Raw genomic sequence first — 21,783 nt, 5'->3', positions numbered from 1 at the left:
GCTGAGCTGTGGAGACTAAAACATCCAGTCTAACATCCATTTTACCTGAAACATCCAGTTTTAACATCCTTAAAACAGCTTGCAGAAGTCAGTTGGTATATAAGAGTATTAGGCATATTGAGTGAAGCATATATTTTCCAAATGTCTTTTCTTATCTGAGACTCGAGTTTTTGCTATACTCTAGAACTATTCCAAGCCAGTCACTCATTTAAAGACACGAGGCCCCCGCTTTTGATGTAATTTATTCCCAATCAAACTCATTGAAATCTCTTATTCGATTCCAGAATACGACGGCAACTGCAATCCAGGCATCCTGAACGAGTTCGCCAGCGCCGCCTTCAGGTTCGGACACTCGCTCATTCGGAAGTCCTTACTGCGAATGGACACTTCCTTTAACGAGAATCACATCAGCGTTCAGTTGAGGGAGACCTTCTTCAATCCGGATATGCTGTGAGTTTCACTCTTTAGAAGTTTTTCTATTTTTACATTGGGTTAGCATGATCGTGTGGTAATGGTGATTCAAATCTGAAATAAACTCTAAGTTAAGTTTAGGGTGTTGTTCCTTAACTGCCTCACTGTACAATCGGTTAATGTTAGATTTTAAATTTTCTCGGTATTGTTTTTAAGAAAATCTTTGTTGTCGTTATGGCGAGAGTAGATTTTAAGTCTTACCAGTTTATTTTTGTTCTTTCCAGCCTTTTTTTTCTATTTTTATTGCTTTGCTATGGGTGTGCTGACGTTCTTTCCACAGTCTGGAATTCCAGGCAACATTGTGCTAAATTTTCTTCTTCCCACAGTCTGGAATTCCAGGAAACATTGTGCTCAGTTTTCTTCTTCTTCCCACAGTCTGGAATTCCAGGAAACATTGTGCTCAGTTTTCTTCTTCTTCCCACAGTCTGGAATTCCAGGCAACATTGTGCTAAATTTTCTTCTTCCCACAGTCTGGAAAGGAAACATTGTGCTCAGTTTTCTTCTTCTTCTTCTGGAATTCCAGGAAACATTGTGCTCAGTTTTCTTCTTCTTCCCACAGTCTGGAATTCCAGGAAACATTATGCTAAATTTTCTTCTTCCCACAGTCTGGAATTCCAGGAAACATTGTGCTAAATTTTCTTCTTCTTTCCACAGTCTGGAATTCCAGATGATTGACGAGCTCGTCAGAGGCCTCATCTCCACCCCTATGGAGACGCTGGACAACTTCATGACTGAGGAAATCACCAACCATCTCTTCGAGGACCTGTCCATCCCATTCTCCGGTCTCGATCTAGCCGCCCTCAACATTCAGCGAGGCCGAGAGCACGGCCTCAGGCCCTACAACGAGTACAGAGCCGTCTGCAACCTCAAGAGAGCGAGGACCTTCGAGGACCTGAGCCGAGAAATCAAACCGGAACTAATCGCCAAACTTAAAACGGTGAGCTCCTCCTCCTCCTCCTCCTCCTCCTCCTCCTCTTCTTCTTCTTCCAGGTTCTTTGGGCAGGTGCTTACATTAGATTCGTAGGTTTTGTTAATGTGGATAAAAGGTGAATTTATCACCTTTGCAATTATGGATTAGATTTTAACCTGCAACTAGGTAAAATTTTTTGTAGCACATTCAGTTAATTTCGTTGTTTGTGTATGTATATATGGGCGTGTGCATGTATTTATGTAAGTATGTGCGCATTTATGCGAGACATTTAATTATTTATCTGTAATTATCATTTGAGTTAATATTCATTCATGAAAATTCCCAGAAATCAGACTAACATAATCACCAGTTCCTAGATACAGAAAGAATCAAACTTTGAAGCTAAATTTGTAATTACAAAGAAATCATCAAGTTAACATTTATTTCTCTTTCACGAAAAAGGTGTACCAGAGCGTCGAGGACATTGACCTCTTCACAGGAGGTCTTTGTGAAACTCCCCTTCAAGGGGGCATCATTGGACCCACCTTCGGCTGCGTCATCGGCCTGCAGTTCTCCTTCCTCAGGAAGTGTGATAGATATTGGTAAGTTGGAGTCGTAGGGTAATGACCTGGAAGTCTTCTGAACGTAAATTCATGGGGTAAACCCATTCATGGGATTCAGGGAGTTATATAAAAGCTTTTCCACATGTCTCATGTTTTACCTATAGGAATACCCCGTAGGGGATAGTGCTGTCAGTGCACCTCACGCTTTGCACTGTAGGCATTACTTAAGGTTCTTTGCAGCGTGCCTTCCATAGGCCCCTAGCTGCAACCCCTTTCGTTCCTTTTGCTGTACCTCCTTTCATACTCTCTTTCTTCCGTCTTACTTTCCACCCTCTCCTAACAAGTGATTCATAGTGCAAGTGCGAAGTTTTCCTCCTGTTACACCTTTCAAACCTTTTACTGTCAATTTCCATTTCAGTGCTGAATGACCGCATAGTCCCAGTGCTTGGCCTTTGGCCTAAATTCTGAATTCAACTCAACTATCTATAGGAGTAGTCTTCTTCTTGAATTGTCTTGTCTGCGATCACAGATACCATTAAAACTTCCCATTATTATTATTACTGTTACTAAGGGAGTTCCTTCCTCGTCACTTAGTGAACACACGGGCCAGCTGGCCCAGCTGGTAGTACCTGGACTTTGCCCCGAACTCAGGGTACAAACACTTAATGCCTTGTTGGTTGATACCTCTTTAGTTAAAGGCCAAATCCACAATCGAAAATTGTGGTCTCGCTCAAGATGAGTACCAGAATAGGATGAAGACATTCAGCTCTGGTTGCTTAGCAGATGACTTTTGTTTAAAAGCAATGGGATAGGTGCCAGTTTAGTAGTCCTGATGAAGAAACTAGTAATAATAAGCATTATTCTAATTACTGCAGCTAGGGCGTTGTTCCAAGTGAACTTGTGAACAGTTCAGATTATGATGATCATGGGAGTGGTAACATCAATAGCGTTAATAATACTAAAAATGGTAATGATATTAGTGGTAGTATCATCAGTATTAATAATAATGCTAATGACGATGGTAACCCCTCCAGGTACGAGACTTCCGACCCAAGCGTGCGGTTCTCCGAGGAACAGCTGGCCTCCATTCGTAAGGTGACCATGGCGTCCCTCATCTGCCAGAACTGCGACGTCGTAGAGCAGATCCAGAGGGGCGTCTTCGACATGCCACATGACTTCTTGTGAGTTCTTTACGATTCTTTTTTTTTTTTAAAGTAGAGTAGCCTGACCACTGAGTCTCATACCTGTTATCGTTGATTAGTGTAGCATGACCACTGACTCCCATTTCTGTTATCATTGCTTAGTGTAACCTGACCAATGAGTCCCATTTCTGTTATTATCAATTAGTGTAGCCTGACGACTGAGTCCCATTTCTATTATCACTGCTTAGTGTAGCCTGACCACTGACTCCCATTTCTGTTATCATTGCTTAGTGTAGCCTGACCAATGAGTCCCATTTCTGTTATCATTGATTAGTGTAACCTGACCAATGAGTCCCATTTCTGTTATCATTGATTAGTATAGCCTGACCACTGAGTCCCATATCTGTGACTCATTGATTATTTTTCTTATCATCCCATTTCCGTTATCATTGATTAGTGTAGCCTGACCACTGGGTCCCATTTCTGTTATCATTGCTTAGTGTAGCCTGACCATTGACTCCAATTTTTCTTATCATTGCTTAGTGTAGCCTGACCAATGAGTCCCATTTCTGTTATCATTGATTAGTGCAGCCTGACCACTGAGTCCCATTTCTGTTATCATTGATTAGTGTAGCTTGACCAGTGAGTCCCATTTCTGTTATTTTTATCATAAAATATTATGGTGGGACTGATTCACTTTGCTAAACTCTCTTGGGGCTTTGCCCAAATGATCTGTTCTTAAATGGGAAGCGAAGGATGGCTTAAGGCGGGGCCAAAGAATCTGGACACTTAGGCTGAAAGAGACCTTGGGAACAGGATAAAACTGAGTTGAAATGAAACAGGACGTTACCTAAGGTCACCTAGGTAGGAAGGAGACCAAGAGAACAATCGAAACGGGTAAATTCTGAAGCAGGACCTTACCTAAGGCCTCCCTGGGAATGCACTTAACGACATCTCTGCTCTCTCCTCCTCCTCCTCCAGGAACCCTCGCGTGCCCTGCCCCGCCGTGAGCAAAGTGGACGTCAACCTGTGGCGCGAGTCCAACACCTGCGTCATCGGCAACCAGGCAGTGGGCGTCGGGGAAACCAGGACGCCCAACCCCTGCACCCTTTGCACCTGCACGCCCTCGGGGCCCCAGTGCCAGACGCTGAAGGTGAACTGCTTCGAACTCCGCTCCCGCTTCAGCCTGGACGAGATCCTCAGGGACAACATCTGCCGAGCCCAGTGCGGCAACATCCTGGATCCTAACCGCCCCCCACAGCCACAACCTCAGCCTCAACCTCAACCTCAACCTCAGCCTCAGCCACAACCTCAACCCCAACCATTACCACCAGCTAACGTCTTCAACGACGGTCTCACTCCCCCTCCACCCCTCCCCTCCGTTCATCCAGTCTGGGCCACCCCGACCCCCGCCCCCCAACAGGACCCCTCCTCCGCCCTCCCCGCCCCTCCACCGGGAAACAACCCCTTGAGGTTCCCATTCCCGATTCCACCATTCTTAAGATCTCTCTTTAGTTAATTATTTAACCTCTCTTTTTTTAAATTAAATGTTTGAATAATTTATCTTAACTGTAACACGTAAAAAAAACATTTTACACGAAAAACAGCGCAGCAGCAGTCTTTCATATATGATATATATATACCTATTATATGATAATATAGTACGTGATTATACCCCCTCCTTCTCCCCCCCCCCTTCAACCATCCTCGCCTTGGAGTCAGAGCTTGGAACCATTCCATTGACATCCCCTTTTCCAGGAATTATTTGTCTGTTGTTATTATTATTATTATTATTATTATTACTATTATTATTATTATATTATATTATTATTCTCTTTACCTTCAACATGTTCACTTCTATTTTGTTCCGAGTTGCATATCAAGGTTCACTTCTCCGTTTCCTTTAGGAAAGGAATGTTTTATTTTCCCCTCCAGTAACTGACGAAGCGTTAAACGTGTCTGAAGATTTCTTCTTCTCGTTTTCTGCAATTTTGAAACTAGGCTCAGACCCCGTGCCTTAGATGCTATATACTGCCCTATATAACTATGTATTGTCCTAGTTATCCTTACGTCCCGTTTTCATCATTTGCATGATCTTGTCCCTCGTTGTGAATTGCCAGTACAGACGGAGATCAGCCACTAAATATTCCATTATAAAATAGCAATCGTTTACGGAAAGCAAATTTCGTTTTGATTATTTAACTGATAAAGGAATGTCTTGAACATATACAGCGTTGTATGTTGTTCCATTCAGTACCTTTAGTTTATTTTCTTGTTTTTGTTTACGTTTATGCATGTACTGTGCACATGTCTTGACATACGCAACAATATACTAGATAAATCTCTGGCAAAAGTGTGACTAAAGCGTAGCACTCGGCTGTTTTTTAACTCTGCCCAACTGAAATAGAAAACGACATATCCTGTAAAACGTGACATGTCTGCATACTTTTCCTTCCTTTCTTTTTTTTTTTCCTCTCAGTGTCAGAGTTTTTCCTTTTTATCGAACTCTGAGACGAATATTATAATTATATCCTCGAGTTCGGTCTCAACTTCTCTGTGAAAAGTTGGGGACCAGAACACTGCTGTTTTATTGGAAGGAAGAAGAATAATCAAGAACAACCACTCGATACAACCTTCACGCACTATTTTCGATAAATTGTCTTTTCGTATTTATTTTATATAATACGGACGTTCTATCATGTATAATACAGAAGTGTTCAGTTCGTATGATGAAGAATTTTTTGAAGACCGCTCGAAATGTTAACTCTTCAAAGAAGCGTGCATGTAGGCCTACTATTTTGTCTAATGGGGAAAAGAAGTGTGGATCACTTCAGTATTTTCAAATGACACCCAAGAAAAAGACATTCATTTACAGTTTTCAGTCGAAGAATATTACCCATAACCGTTATATAAGGGAAAACGTTTCGACCTACAACAAAGATGTATATTAGAGAAATGCGCATAATTATAGAAAACCCTAAGACACTGTACCTCGTTTTCTAAATGGGAGACTTAGGTAAAACTGCATGGATTCGTATCGTTAATTGGACGGGAAAGGTGAGAGGGCACTTATTGTAACCCCTGAATAAGGCTACCTCACTTTTCCATCAGTTTATCCCAGAAGTTTAAATTTTTTTTATGATGACGTGCGAATCTTTTTAAAAGTTTGCCCGCGTTTCCCCATACCTGTGTAGCTGTGAAGACGTCAGAAATAACAATTATCGTGTATCTTTCTGACAGAATGACACCTATCACAACTTAGCCTCCATATTGACATTTGAATGCGTTAGCACCGAAAAAAATAAATATAGATTACATTGGTTTTTGTTGCGCAAAACTATCTTTTATGTAGACATGTTACCAGTTTATATTTTACTAACCTCCTTTCCCCCTCCCCACCCCCAGTCTGTCTTGTGTTATTTTTCCTTGTACAAAAAAATTGTGAGTGATGACTGCGTAAATACCCGTATCATGCGAATTTGTGTATATTGCATGAATCCATAGATGCCTGCCTGCGTTGATGCGCATGCGCAGGTTGGACAGTGACGTCATCAACTATTTTTCTTTTAATTAGCCTGTTTAATGTACATTAGTCCTCCCCAAGCTCGTTTCTTTTATCTCTATTATGGAATATAGCTTCAGTTGTTTACCACTCGTAGTATCAAGTACTGTACATAATTTTTTTAATGTTTATTTGTATATATTATATGGATTATATTTTCTTCGGATGGAGACGTGTTTGCGCTGGGACGACGCTCCCTTGGAAAGCTATTGATAACTTCAGTGTTCGCTGAAACTCTTCTCTACTTCCATCTTTCATGAGGCTGAAGATCTGTTACATATTTCCTTGAGGGCCAAACCTCACTCTTCACTTTTCCTTCCCTTGTTTACTCCCGGTCTGGACTACCGGATTAGGGCACTGGATTGCCCGTTCCAGAAACAACCACTTATTATATTCAACAGATTCCAGGAGCATGATGCGATTGATTGGCTTTTGGTCATAATGGAGCCCAAAATACCAGACTTTCATTCAAGATAGTTTCTCTTTCGAAATTCGGAGATTTTTTCTATTTATTCAGTTTGTGTATGTATCATTTCCGCCTTCAGCCTCTCGCCAACCTCAGCAACTTCATGTAATTAAGGGTTGATTAGTTCATGAGCTCCCGTTTGTGGTTGCTTTAGAGGTTGCGTCTGAAGTTTTGATTAAGAATCGAAGAAGATTCGTCTCGGGCTTCCTCTTCTTCTACGCTTTCCATAGGAGACCTTGTCCCCGTTGCTAACAAGGAGTTCCAATGTCTGTGATTTTGTTACTGGGAGATCCGGTCCTTATGTGAACGGAGAGCAAGCCCAACTCGCGTGGCCGTAAATACTGACTGTGTTCCTCGTGCTGTTGTCCAGATAAATTATTCGATCAATCGATAAGCGAAGATACGAGAGTCAAAGGGAGACTTTTCGGTTATGTCTGAGTTGATCTGTGACTGATTTTTGTTTACTGGGGAGTTTTTCCATGAGTTTGATGTCTTTGATGAGCTTGGCCATATGCGTTTAATATTTTGATGGCCGTAGCCATGAAAGTTTTGATACCCTGACGCACTTTTCCATGAAAGTTTTGATATTTTGATAAACTTGGCCATGAAAGTTTTTGATATCTCAAGAAGCTTGGTCATAAAAGTGATGATATCCTAATCATTTTAGTCATAGAAGTTTTCATACTTATCCTGGTGGTCTTAGCCAAGAAAACTCCGATATTAGATGGCTTAGCCTATGAAAACTTAATGTCAGGTTGAATTTCGACTTATCACTCAGCTCTGAACTGTTACCAAACTTGGCACCTCGATAAACATTGATCTCTTACAAGTTTTCAAATTTCAGCTTTTTATAATTTTGGTAAGCGTTGATCGCTCAATAAGCTTTCGACACCTGGCTAAGCTTTGATCTCAAAAACACGTTTCCAAATGTGATATGTTTCTGTTACCTGTTCAACTTTTCATACCCTGATAAACTTTCGTAAAATCTGGTGTTTCAGTAGTTTTTGATATCTCCGCGAGCCTTTGACATCTCAGAAAAGCTTCTATCATTTGGAAAGCTTCGATCGCAGTCAAGATCAAGCTTTGCCGCCATGACCAAGCTTTTGGACATCTGGGTCAGCATGAGGAACCATTGATGAAAAATATATCTCGGTGAATTCTACGTCTTGATAATAAGGGATGCTGCATCGATCTTGTTATTAATGCCACGATCCTTTCTCTGAAGGCTCATATAGGGTGTAACCTCATGAGCCTCCTCTCTCTCTCTCTCTCTCTCTCTCTCTCTCTCTCTCTCTCTCTCTCTCTCTCTCTCTCTCTCTCTCTCTCTCTCTTTCTCTTTTCCAGCATTCACAGATCAAGTCTGGAATTCACTGATTTTACCTCAGAGAGGAAACTATTTGCTTATTTTTTTTCATCAGTATCTCTTTATTACTATTGTCATTACTATTATCATTACTTTGCAATGTTTAGTCAAGATTAATACAATCTCCCTGGTATACTTCAATAAAATTGTGATTGCAAGATTGTGTTTGATTTACCCTTTCGTTTCATTCATTATCTATTTTTCATTCAGGGAGTTTTGGAAATCACTGATAGCCATATTCCCGAATGTTGTGGTTTTTTAAACAGCAAAGTTAAATAAATATAAAAATGCCTTAATAAAATGCATTACATGTGCACAATTCAAAGTTCAAATTATATGTAGAAAAATGGACAAAGTAAAGAAAGATTCTAAACTTGAAGGTAAGTCAATAAACTGTGAAAGTTACTTTTGGATTATCTGTAATTCGGCAGGTTAAGGATGAATGTGACAGTGGCTGTCATTTTGCTTTTTCCTGAGCCTGTATGTGTATATATATATATATATATATATATATATATATATATATATATATATATATATATATATATATATATCAAATCAGTGACAGTTCAAAAGTCTACGATTACACTCGTCTGAACGGTGGTCATTTTAGATTAAATCTTGTGGTAAAAAAATAAGTTTTTCCTGTACTCTTGTTGCATTTCATAATTTTTGTATAAGCATTATATATCATGTAAAAACTCATACTATTCCTGTTCCATTTTGGGCAGTTAACGAGGCCCAAGGCTAGTTTAAAACTTAGGGCAGTGTCTACCCAATTGGCAACTTGTCATGGTCGTAGCAGTTCAGTCCGTCAGTTCTTTACTCTTAGTGGTTGCGTTACTTTCCTGTTTCTTGTGTGAGTATGAATTCGGTTTATTCATGTTCCGTAGTATGATTTTGCTTATGAATATTTCATGTTGCCAACTATACATAGCCTTTAGTAGAAGTAAATGTTTGCTACGCTATAGCAAACTGCTGATTGGCGAATTACTCATGAGAACGGGCTCATGATAAGTTGTATGATTACAGCATGCTTTTGTGCTGGACGGATTCATTCAAAGTTGTATAATTACGTTATGCTTTTATGTGTTTTGGGTACCTCAGTGTTGTTGAAATTTTGCATGATACGAAATTCATGTGCAAAGGCCACTTTAAGGTACCTCAGGTTATAAATGAAAATAGGCATTAGTATTCCAAGATTTCTTGTACAAATACGCCTGATGTCACCTAAACTTCAACTGATGTTGAATTGCACGAAATGTATTCATTTAATGACCAAAGGTGCGTTAGGGGAAGTAAATTAAGTTCCGGAATTGATATGCCTTTAGCGAGCTTATTGTAGGCTAATTAGCACACTCCCTGGCCTCCGTTGGGACAGGTAGTTAAGTAATAAAAGCTAATATTTTCAGTATTATAATTATGGCCAATTTCGTTAAAGTTGATTTCTGGAGACTTTGGGTGGATTTTTATTTTTGTAGGAAGAAAGATGGGTGTATTAAGCCAAGTGTCAGATATCCTGTGGCATGCTGAATCCGAAGCTTGGGAAAATGGGTGCATGAACCTGAGACAAGACTAGAACGTAAACCTAAGTTCCAGGAGCATGTGCTCACTTATAGATATATAAACCTAAAACCTAAGATTCAGGAGCCTGTTTCCACTGGGCCTTGGAAACATGCACGTGAGACATTGGGTTCTCTGATAGAGACTGTTAAAATTTGTGACCCTAAAGGACAGGAGAACCTGAAACAGCACTGTGATGTGGATACTGTGATCAATGACACATATCTACACCTCAGGAGCAGTGGGAATTATTGAGCAGAAAGTCTAGGGGCATAAATCATTAGATTTATTTATGAACGTTGAGGCTTGTTGTACCGTTTGTACGCCATACATCTTAAGCTCAGGACTAGGCTAGCTCCTGCCCCTGTATGGGCAGTTTTTGACATGCCTTGGTCGTAATTACCTGCCTATTCTGTTTTGGGCTCAAGTCAGGCTTTTGTGGTTCATTTTCATTTAATTTGTGGTACCCTCATACTTTAATGGTTTTTGGCACAAGGGATACATCATTCACTTTTCATTTAACTTTTCCTTGTGTTTTCAACATTACCACATGTAATTACATATGATTTTCTTTGCTTTTTGGTTAGGTGCAGTAGCTTCAAGTATTAGATATATTGTATGATATTAGCCTAGCCGTCACCATTTTGTGCATTCAACATTTTTGTGTATGTAATGTTTTGCATGCCCAGTCAAAGAAGAGGCCAATTTATGAGAAGGAATCAGTCTCATTCCAGACTCCTGTATGTTCCCTTCCTTTGTAATGGTGACCTCTCATAGCAACCAGTAGAGCAGTTTGGTTTCTGCCCTAGCAATTAATGGACTGAGCATGGCCATGCCCTACCATTAAAAAGAAACCACAAACAATATACACTTGAGTATTGGCTTCACTCACACTCATGAGATCTAGGTTGGCCTCCACTAACCTGGTTGACCTAGCATGGCATTTTCACAAAACCCAAGTGACTAACAAACAAGTATGGTTATGCATACAAGCCACTTATGACTCAGCATGGTGCTCAAGTTCTGGCTTTGCTCTCCCTAGAGACCCCAAGTCATTTTTGACACACCCATCATGTTTCATAAACCCCCTGGGTATTAATGGCCTTATATGGCCATGCTTTATTGCTAACAAATCCATTAACAGACTTATTGTAGTCCCTCAGTTTTGTGTTCGACCTGTTAGGATATAAAGACAGTAAAATCTTTAAGGGAAAACACACAGGAAGTCAAAGGACAAATGATCAAACATGAAAGATGTCCGCCTCAGTCTGCCTCCATTCTCAACAACATAGCCATCTGTGGAGTTCCAAAAGGTGAACATACAATTCTGACTCTGTGACATTACGAGTACCACATAAAAAGGCAGGTTATGTAATTGAGCCAATCAAGGGTACCCTTTTCTTGAAGATCGAACATTGGCTTAATGTTCAGGACAAAAGACTTATATACCATAAAAGGACCTACATGCTTGAGTGATAACTGAATTCACTCCCACCCCCTTACCCACTCCCAATAGGCCCTTGACCCGCTAAACACAGAAAGAGCAGCCTAGGACAGATGCTAGTAACTTTTACACCTGTAACTCCACATTGAAATCCAAGAAAGTAGACTTTGTGAGAGAAATTTTACTCCTCCTTCCAACCAACAGGCAAGCCATTCTACCCATTGTACAGGGCATACCAGTATGGACCTCCTGCAGAAGGCAAATGAATTGCGGGTGGCCTTCAAGGCCTCACCACATACCACCCAGAGCATCCGTCAAATCAAGACAAAGACAATGGAAACCCAACCAGCACCATGCAAAAGGCCCCATACAGTTCATGACAAAAAGGGCACCCCCACCCAGCCATTATTCCTGTATACCATCACAGGTTTGGAAAAGCTGGCAAGAACTGTACCCCCGAGCTGCATCTGGAGGAAAATTGAGTAAGGTAGACATCCAAAGAAAGTAATGATGGCTGCCACAAGCCCCAAGTGACACCTGCTTCACCAGGTTCTACACTGCAAACTCACTGGGACACTGTGAAGCATTACCTGGCTGAGAAACCTCGACTTAGGGTGTTTCATATTTTTGTGCAATGACGTCCAGACACCACCACTGTGGTCCTCAAACACCATAAAAAAAGTAGTAAAGCTGTAACAAAACTGAGGACTGACCACAGGTGAAAGCTCACTTATCTCGCAGTTGATGAACCCCCTAATCACCATGTCCAAGTCCAATCACAAAAACTCTGTTTTTGAAAATAATTTCTTGTAAATAGAAACCTAGTACCTCAGCATCCTGAAAGGCATCTACTTGGTAATAATGAAGAATGGTGGTATATTTTGTCTTGTATCTGTAGATGAAAAATTCATTTATAAAATATTCTGTTCTGTAGTGACTCAATCAGCATCCTGAAAGGCATCTACTTAGTAAGGATGTGAAACAACTTTTGTTATAACTCAGGTTATCTTAAAATTATTTGAACTGTATATATTTTTAATGTATGCATAGTAACATATAATCGTGTATAGTAATTTGCATATTGTAGTACTTTTTATGCCTTTTTGAGGGCAGCTCTGTAAAGCTTTGCAAGCCTTGCAGCCAAAGTCTGGCTTAGCTGCTAGCTTTGGCAGCCAATCTGTGGTCATGGATTCTGTCCACATGCCCTGTCAAAAAGAGGCCATTTTCTGAGAATAAATTAGTTCCATGTCAGACTCCTGTGTGTCCCATTCTATTCCCCCTACCCCTACCCTCCCAAAGCATGTCTCACTCTAACATGTTTCTAGTTTGATAGTTTGGAGTGGTGAAGTTGGATATATTTTTACTTATGTCTATTCAAGCAGGGTTGTGTGCAGTCTTCTCTATGAAAGTTATTAAAAAATCACCTTCACAAAAGTTCATAATTACTGTATCTGTTTTAGAAGTGCCATAGAGAACTTAAAACTTTGTCCAAAAACTCTCTTGTTCAGCTGTATGAAACTTATATGTGCTGAACTATGCCCAATTCCACCTGTGTAGGCATTAAAAGGTAATGAGGACATTGACAGAGGAAGAGTCTGTAGCTGTCGTAACTAGATCAAACACGAAAATTATTATAAATGATTGTGACCTTACTGATGGCCATTATAGTGTAATAAATAATTTACATGATTTGTAGAATGATAAAATTGATAACTGTCCCTCACCCATCAATAGAGTAATGGCAGTCATTAGTCTGCAAAACTTGGAAGAAGCGATATTATCCCACTTTGGAATTCAGCTTATCTGTTCAGTGCACTGTTACTTAATGGACACCTGTTATGACCCAGTCCCCATCTGTAGGGGTGAAAATACAGTGCAACATAAACAGTAATTATGAAGCTGTAATTTGATAAATTAGGCATGATTTTTAGATCATGAGAGCAAATCCTTTTGGTTAGGTCTATGAGAGTCAAGCAGGTTAACTCAGTGGTCTGGTCAAATTACTATCTTGAATAACTAACGGTTCTTTAGGAGCCTGCTACACAAGTTAGCTTTCTTGGCATACTCCATAGGACTTAATAAACATTTATGTGATATGTAAATACCGTCATCAGTCACCTGTGTGAATTCAGCATGGTTCTCATATTTTTGATACTGTCTTTTGTAAAAATTTGGATACAGGACCCCTTTAGCTGGTCTTTAAACTTGTGTTTGATTCAGTTTGGATCGTGATATTGATTAGGACTTGCCCTGTGGAGGTTCAGTACAATACACTTAATTTCACTCACTTGGGTATTAAGTAAGAATTATTATTTTGCTCTAATACTAGTCTAATTTTGCTCTGTTAGACTAGTACTGAGAAGGGTCACAGTGTGTGTTACTGTAGGTAGTGAATTAAAAAAAAAGTTCTCCAAAGATACCAGCCTGCCTGTACAGTACACTAATAAAAGAACAGGTCTATGTAGAAAGGTAACAGTACCAATAAAGGAAGCACAGTCTGAGAAAAATTCCATTTGCGGAATAATTCGTAGAAGCATTGACAATAACAAGGTATGTGCCCATTATGTCTGCATGTTACTTTTCTATGTTGTAACCTTCTCACTGGACTATTACTCCTAAAGCTTGCTTTTTGGGGGATAAGCAAGTTCATGATAAGCTACAGTGCTTTAGATACAGTTTATATGTATAGATTTGCAAGTTCAGTAGTAGTAATTTTCAGAAAAGGGAAGAAAAGCATACATGATTTTCATTCCACTATCCAAATGTTTATTTAATAGGATTGATTTTACAATTGCTTTCCTTTGAGTCAGGCAGACCTTGTGCCAAGTGCAACATTTCACCAAACATTGTGTTTTGCCACAGTCATTGAGCCTCTGAGTGAGACTTGCAACCCCTCGCCATACATGGTGAATTTGTTCAAGTTTAACTATTTCTCAAGTCTATCTGGAGTTGGAAAATATTTCCACTTACCGAGTGTCTCCTGGCTTTGGTCAAAGAATGACTGACTACTCCTACAGCTATGGCCTTGTCTCAGATGTTACACAAAACCTGTCTCATTTCCTTGGATGTAGCCTAATGGACAGCACTCGTTGCAAATTGCACAGCTGTCTCTTTAATATATGGTGCAGTATGAGTCTGCAAGAAGATTTCTTGCAAAATTTATCTCAACCTAAAAGCTTTCCACTTAAAAGCATAGTAACTAACTTGGCTAAAACTGCTTGTTGTACAAAGTCCCACTCTATTTTTCAGGCTACTTATGGTCAAATTGTATGTATCTGTCTGGGTTTTTTATGAAGTCTTTGATCATCCGCTAATTATTTTCTTTTTATTGCAGGCAAACAACAGGATTCACCAGGTTCGGGGCAGTTTCTTCAACTGAAAATTTGCAATTACATCAAAGGTGGTTTAATGATATATATATGTATATACCATGGCTGCAGTCGTCTTGATATGTAGCACTGGTGGATGTTTCTGCAAATAATTCAGTGTACAAACGAAGGGTGATTTGCCGATTGAGTTTTGTGGGGATGTCAAAAGCAATAGGTAAGCTGTATGATTCCAACCAGTTTTGTAAGAGTTAAACCTCACTTCGTATAAAAATTTTTAGCTAATTTCTTCACTTCTGCAAGAGATACAGGGGGTAGGTATTGATACTGCAAGGTGGAAGATTTGCACGTGATGTATAAGGACTGGGTCTGTTTAGGGGAAATATTACTGGATCAGCATTATTAAAAAAATATAAACCATAAATTTATTAATATTACTTACTCCTAGCCTTTAAAATTTGCTTAATAGTAGCCCTTTTGAAAAATTGCAAAATGTCCAAAAATTTTTAGCAAAATGTCTGGAAATTAAAACTACCAATTATTGCCAAGGATTTATTGATAAATCATTACAAAATAATGATACAACAATGTCAACATCATACAGATTAAAAATAGCACTGCTGTACATGGACAGAATTCTTATTTTGTTGCATAGCTGTGAGTCTGAAATATGGTATTCCAGAATTCCATTTAATACATTAGTTAGATTATCATGAATTTCATGTCCGCTGCAAATCATGATTTAACAAAAATTGTGACTCAAAAGATCTTAACTGAAAATAACACTTTATTATTAATAAGAATTTATTGCTGAAATACTGTAATTTGGAAGATGCTTCAGTTCAAAACTTCATATACAGTTCTTTAACAAACTATCAACAATAATCCCCTGATTTTTGCCTATGTTCTACTGTAATATTTACAGTAAGAATGCTTAGGATGTGATAAGTGCTGTACAGTAAACAGTATAATGAGATCCCTGATTGGTTTCAGTTTCTTAGGTGTTGACTAAGGTTTTAGTAGTTCATGATTTTGAATCGTGACTGTTGTTGCATTTATAATTTTACTGTCGAAACCAGGTAATAATGACAGTGGTTATTTTCTTGTCTAGATTTAATATCAATTGATTTCTTACTGATTCTTTGGTTTTATAAGTTACACCAGGGTACAAACGAACAATCCTAAACACAGTACTCTCATTACTGCTGGCTTTATAAAGTGAACTTCTTGTATGTGCAACAATGTTGTGACATTTCATGAAACAGATGCAGTGAAAGATAGAAGTGTAACAGATAAAATATGTAATTACATAGGGAAATTTTAAAAACCAATAAACAATATATACACAACACACAAAAACCATAGGGTCTATACTTCATCGCTCACATGGGTCACTTTTGAAACGGTGAGGATGAAAACTTAAAAGAATAATTGGACCTAAATGTATAAAAAAAAAATAAAAATAAAGGCCTGAATAAATACATAATGAAAATGTCATATCATAACTTTAGAGTTTTTAAGTGACGATAAGCAACGTTAAGAGGAAATATATATTTCAGTGCACTAACAAAAGGCAAAGAACAAACATTAAAACTTTTTTGAGACTATATGTATGACCTCAATGTACATAATGATATAGAATTTCCAATCTTTTATAGTACTATAAGAAGATAAATTACAAGTAAAGAGCAAACAAACGAGATGAATATTACACTAAAATCACAGAATAGGAATAGCTTAAAGTATTCAGAAAACAAGTGTAATTCATTCAATATTCAACAAAGAAGCTTGAATGTAGCAGAAAGAATCCAGGTAATTACTGTACAGTACAGGATTTTTCCCCAACAATTGTAGATGCCTTCGTTTGCTAATTAATTTTTGTTGCAATAATTGTAATTATCCATTTCAAAACTCAGAATCTTGCCCTCAACCTTAAACTTGCAAAGTAATTTACATTTCATTGTAGTTTTTCTTGATCTTTTAAAATCAAGCTAATATAAAAGGTTTTGTTATATAAAAGGTTTTGTTTTATACCTCAGTGAACAGAAAAGTCTTTATGAAAGGTACAGTATTTCACATTCCACAAATAAAATACAATTCACTATTCATTAAAAATACTCTCGAGTTACCTCTAGTGACACCACCACTCTTCCCCAGGAAATGATTTGAGCTTTTATTTAAGTCGTAGAGTCTTTTGTTTATTCATATTAGTTAACATTAAAGATATATAAGATGTTAAGAGATCATCCATTTTATAACCAAGAGAGGTTTCACATAGCAGTTTAGAGCCCCTCACGAGGTTTCCTATAGTCATGTGGAAGTACGTGTTGCCTGACGACCAGTTGCTTATTCTCGTGAAGGGATTGGTGACCAGAATCTCCTGTTAGGAAGGGAAGAATGAAAAAATATAATACTGTGTACAATACCTACTGAGTACTGCAGTTTTTACAGAAATCTTGTTAGCTATTACTAATCCTGGTTTTTTTACACTTTTTACTTCCAGACAAAAGACTGATGTTATCAAGATATTCTTTCAAACTGGTGACCAGCAACCTCTCCCATATGCAAGGTGATAATTTAATGGGAAGCTGAAAAAATTAGGGCCACCATAAATTGAGGCTTTGACAAGACAATGAACAGTTCATCTCCAGGAGCCTTTCAGTAATGAAAGCCATACTTATACATCAGGATACAGTATAGCTAAAACCTTCATGGCAAATATCCTGGATACTTGGGAAGCTCCTTTCAAGTGTGGCATTTCTGACTAGGCAAATAGTATTTGTACGTTACAGGACCGTCCCACAACAGCCATTGTCTGCCTGCTCAAAACTGCATTTTTAAAGTAGTCACAAAATCCCTGGAGAATCACCATCTAGCTTAGAAGGTAAGCGACCCTCTATCAATGTTTCTAGCGGTGATCCTTGATTTGAACATAATGTTACGTTATATTGTCAACAATTATTGCTGTCAAAGGTTTAGGACTTTCTCTAGTTAGACAAGTAGGAACCAAGATGTGATATACAGAAATCTGCCATTTTAACTGTATACTGTACCTAGTAAGCCAAGTCTGCATCAGGATAACATGGTGTTTATTTGTAAACAGGTCCAGATACCTCAAAGGAAGTCTGTTCAAGTGAGTCAGAAACAGGGCCTTCACACTAGTCAGCAAACACCTATAATCTAAGTGGGTCTAACTACTGTATAGGGAAACTGGCAACGAAGAGCAATAAGACACTAGCGTGCTGCTGCTACTTTTAGTAGCCAAGATTCCTGCCAGCTCTACAACAAGAGAGCGAGAAAGTAAAGTACAGTACATACAAAACTATCCATGCAGAATGGAGGTAAAACCATGGCATTTAGTTATCTACAAGCCCAAATGTGATAAAACCAGAGCTGAGGTTGTATAAGGGAAGCCCTTATTAACTCTGTCAGCATTCTTCATGATGTGCACAGTAGCCTGCACTCGACAAATTGCTCCCAGCTACACCACTGGCATTCAGGACCAGGTTAGAGAGATTCACAGCCTTGGACATCAGGAACATTAACAGGGAGTAGAAGATATCCATTAAGGAAATATCCAGTATTGATGGCTGGATGTTTGCACTGCCTGAAATTCAGAAACTTCATGTAGCATGCCAAATTCAGGAATTAAACTGGATTTTTGCAGTGCCAAAAATTAAAACAATTCATCCAGCAGGCCACATATAGGAACTAAACAGTAGTCATTCACTTGATTACATTAGATTCCTCTGGCTATGCTTGTCAAACAGAATGTCTACTTCAAATTTCTAATTCACCCAGTATCTTGATCATCTTGGAGAACCTTAGTTTGGGTGGGACAGGACAATAAGTACTTCCACAGCTTGTCTTGATCATCTTGGAGAACCTAGAAGTTTGTGTGGAATAGGAAAAAAAATGTACTTCCACTGCTCATCTTCCAAACATTTTATGGTGCAACTAGAGAAAAACCCAGTAAGGCAGCCACCCAAGATACTAATGGTCACCACAACCCTAACATATGCCATCTCCACCAGATTCTATGTAGTCTAGTCAACCTTGCACCTGGCTGGAAGTTCCTGCTCAACACTGGTGCTTTCAAGTTGATACTCCCAGGAACAACAGAAGAAACATGTAAGCCCACACAGCAGTTTCCATCGCACCTGGCAGGAAGTTCCTGCTCGACACTGGCGCTTTCGAGTTGATACTCCCAGCATCAACAGAAGAAACAGGTAAGACCACACAGCAGTCTCCATCTAGTGGCTGCCAAAGGTAGCCCCATAAAATCATACAACCATTGAACCCCAACTTTCATCTACTTGGGAGGAACTATCAACAGAAGTTCACTGTCACAGATGTCAAGATCCCTTTCTCAACATAGAATTCTTCAAGGACTTAGGCCTGTTGATAAATGATGCTCAATGCAGGCTTACAGACCTAACTACCTAGATGACACCACTCACCATCTGTCCATATCTTGGGTCCCACAGGCCACCACACCCTTCCATAGCAGTTTCTAGATGTCTTCAGGCCAGAAATCAAGCCGATGTATGGGATTCCTAGAAAGCACAGCATATACCACCACTTGACAACAACAGGCATCCCCCCCAAGTCTACTCTTAAATTTTGCTATCTGCCCCTTCAAGAAAATGGAATATATAAGCTTCAGCCAGAAGGCCACCCCTACCCCATATGGTGAAGGATACAAGACTGATCCTGACAACCCTGCAAGGACTACATGCTATTTGATATGCAAATAGGACCTGATCACCACCTACTCCCCGACATAAGGTAGAGTCTGAGTAGTCTACAAAGACATTGTCCTGAATATAGCAGTTGTCACACCTGTTGGGACCTACATGTTACGCTGCTTTAATCTATAGCCCCTGTGATACAGGGACTCTAGAGGCTGATGGACAACATTCATGGCAACCTCGCCTTCTGTGTCTGCTGCACTGACAGCATCCTCCTCATCTCCAGGAATCCAGAAGATCACCATAAATATTATGAGGGCTGTCCTTTTCCTACTCCATGATAAGCTTGATGGTCTGTCCTGACAAAGCTGTCATCAGAGACTCCACCATCAAATTCCTGAGCCTTCGTCATTTAATTACCTTCACCCTGCTTTCCAAGGTATCGGCCATCAAGAAAAACATTCCTTTCCAACTACCATAAAAAGCTTCAGGGAATACAAAGGAATGGTTGACACCCTCATTAGTAACCCCAAGACCCAGTGCTGTGCCCAACTAGATGTCTGCAAATCCACCAAGGGTGCCCTGGTAACCACCACCATTATGGCATTCCCCAATCCAAAAGCCAAAATCATGCTAACTACACATGCCAGCAATATCACCACCGGCACTGTAAAAGAACAGTTGTCAACATCCAGGCCAAGGAAAAGATCTCAAGAAACTGTAGGATCATCAGAAGGTACTGCAGGAACAGAGGTGATGTTGGCTGGCAAATAAACGGTATAAAGTATGCCATACTACCAGCTCATTAACAGAAAAACAGACACTACATTTGTCCAGCAAGATGTTTAGTGTTTACAGTTTTTTAATGGAGGCTATAACATAGGCTTCTCTACTTTCTGTGAACTGAAGGCCCAAAGCAAATAACTGTTTACATTCATTGCTCAGGAAATTTCATTCACAACTCGGTAGAAAGCAATGTTACCCTAGAGAAAGAAAAGTACTTTTAAGAGGTTTACTGCTGTGTGCTGCAGAAAAGTCCTCAGGCACTTTCGACATACCCAAGATGTTCTACAAAGAAATCAAGATCTAATTCGTGTACTTTGTTCGTAGGATGTCTACGTATCTGCAATCAGGAAATTTGACATCAATGGTGAATTGAGGCCAACCAGTGTTAATACTAGTTAATTATATAAAAATTTCACACATCATATTTGATATGACTAGAAGCCCAACACTGAGACAGTATATGTGGTCTTCTATACAAGAACTTTTGCAGGCAATACGGAAGAGGCTACTAAGGCTTCAATAGGAATAAAATCTGCATAGCCTTTAATATGTCCAGCAACTGCCACTGTTGCACACACTCTAGTAGCAGATCAAAAGGAACTAAACGAACCTTTCAAGACCACCTCCAGTATACAACATACCATGCAAGAGGCATTAAAGGTAGTTACTCCTACAGGAAAGGTACGTAAGAACGCCATGCCAACAAAATCAGTGTCTTGTTACAAGTAGCTATTATGTCACTTGTTGAATCTGTTACTATTCATCAATTTTATTTATCTCCATAATATTCCATGCCCCTTCCATCACTAAGGCCAGCTGATTATTCTAAAAATATGTTTTTCATTTCATGACAAAATATTTTCAAATGTGTATGGTACCATTAATGTTTTCAAATCTGTATAAATATAATCTTTTATCTCTGTTAAATAAATGGAAACCTTTTTAAAAGCTTTACTTGTCTACAGTACCCTCCCAGTAATTTTCATATGATATCATGTGGGTACTCATCAGACATCTTTAGATTTATTAGTTAGTTTGATAAAGTAATTTACATACCTTCGTTGTTGGGTGAATAAGAGACACTCCCTGTTTGTTGATGGCAATTAGAAGATGCTCAGGGTAGTTGGGGTCAGTTGTCTGCTTGACCTCGAAGAAAGCAGAACCAAAGGTTGGCCATCTGTAGATAACTTTAAGGAATGCAATTTTGGCTTCCTCTGGACTCATTCCTAGTAACAGACAGAAATTATTAGTATTGAGAAAAATGTAGCATTCCTAGTAACAGACAGAAATTATTAGTACAGTATTGAGAAAAATGTAGCACATTAATCTTACAGCATAATGAAATCATAAAAGCATAAGGCATGCTTGCTGAAGGAGGCAACTTCATCAGTAAAAATAAAAAAAAAAAGCTTGCTCAAGTTAAAGGCAAGAATATAGATCTGCGGTTACCAAAATTTGCCTTACAAAAATCATTACCAAAGAATCAAGAATTACTG

General features: G+C 39.1%; 2 protein-coding genes and 1 long non-coding RNA gene across 7 annotated transcripts in view; 2 read left to right on the top strand and 1 right to left on the bottom strand.

Annotated features, from left to right (window-relative positions):
* LOC136851466 (uncharacterized) overlaps positions 1 to 8,635 on the top strand; it is a 188,011-nt gene extending 179,376 nt beyond the window's left edge. The window contains 5 exon segments of the mRNA XM_067125570.1: positions 285 to 450; positions 1,126 to 1,408; positions 1,844 to 1,983; positions 2,979 to 3,125; positions 4,068 to 8,635. Coding sequence (XP_066981671.1) covers positions 285 to 450; positions 1,126 to 1,408; positions 1,844 to 1,983; positions 2,979 to 3,125; positions 4,068 to 4,605 — 1,274 coding nt within the window. The 3' untranslated portion in view covers positions 4,606 to 8,635.
* A 562-nt stretch (positions 8,636 to 9,197) lies between these two features.
* Positions 9,198 to 21,206, top strand: LOC136851464 (uncharacterized). The gene is made up of 4 exons (XR_010856884.1): positions 9,198 to 9,336; positions 14,819 to 15,027; positions 17,314 to 17,694; positions 17,914 to 21,206. It is a non-coding gene; the product is annotated as an uncharacterized lncRNA (long non-coding RNA).
* ck (myosin-VIIa ck) overlaps positions 15,349 to 21,783 on the bottom strand; it is a 182,993-nt gene continuing 176,558 nt past the window's right edge. For all 5 annotated transcript variants that reach the window (XM_067125565.1, XM_067125566.1, XM_067125567.1 and 2 more), the window contains 2 exons: positions 21,344 to 21,513; positions 15,349 to 17,190 (listed from right to left, as the gene is read on the bottom strand). In XM_067125565.1, coding sequence (XP_066981666.1) covers positions 16,984 to 17,190; positions 21,344 to 21,513 — 377 coding nt within the window. In that variant the 3' untranslated portion in view covers positions 15,349 to 16,983. The remainder of the gene's footprint in view (positions 17,191 to 21,343; positions 21,514 to 21,783) is intronic.

The sequence above is a fragment of the Macrobrachium rosenbergii genome, chromosome 23, assembly GCF_040412425.1.
Source record: "Macrobrachium rosenbergii isolate ZJJX-2024 chromosome 23, ASM4041242v1, whole genome shotgun sequence".
NCBI lineage: Eukaryota > Metazoa > Arthropoda > Malacostraca > Decapoda > Palaemonidae > Macrobrachium > Macrobrachium rosenbergii.
This window is presented reverse-complemented; position numbering and strand designations above follow the sequence as displayed.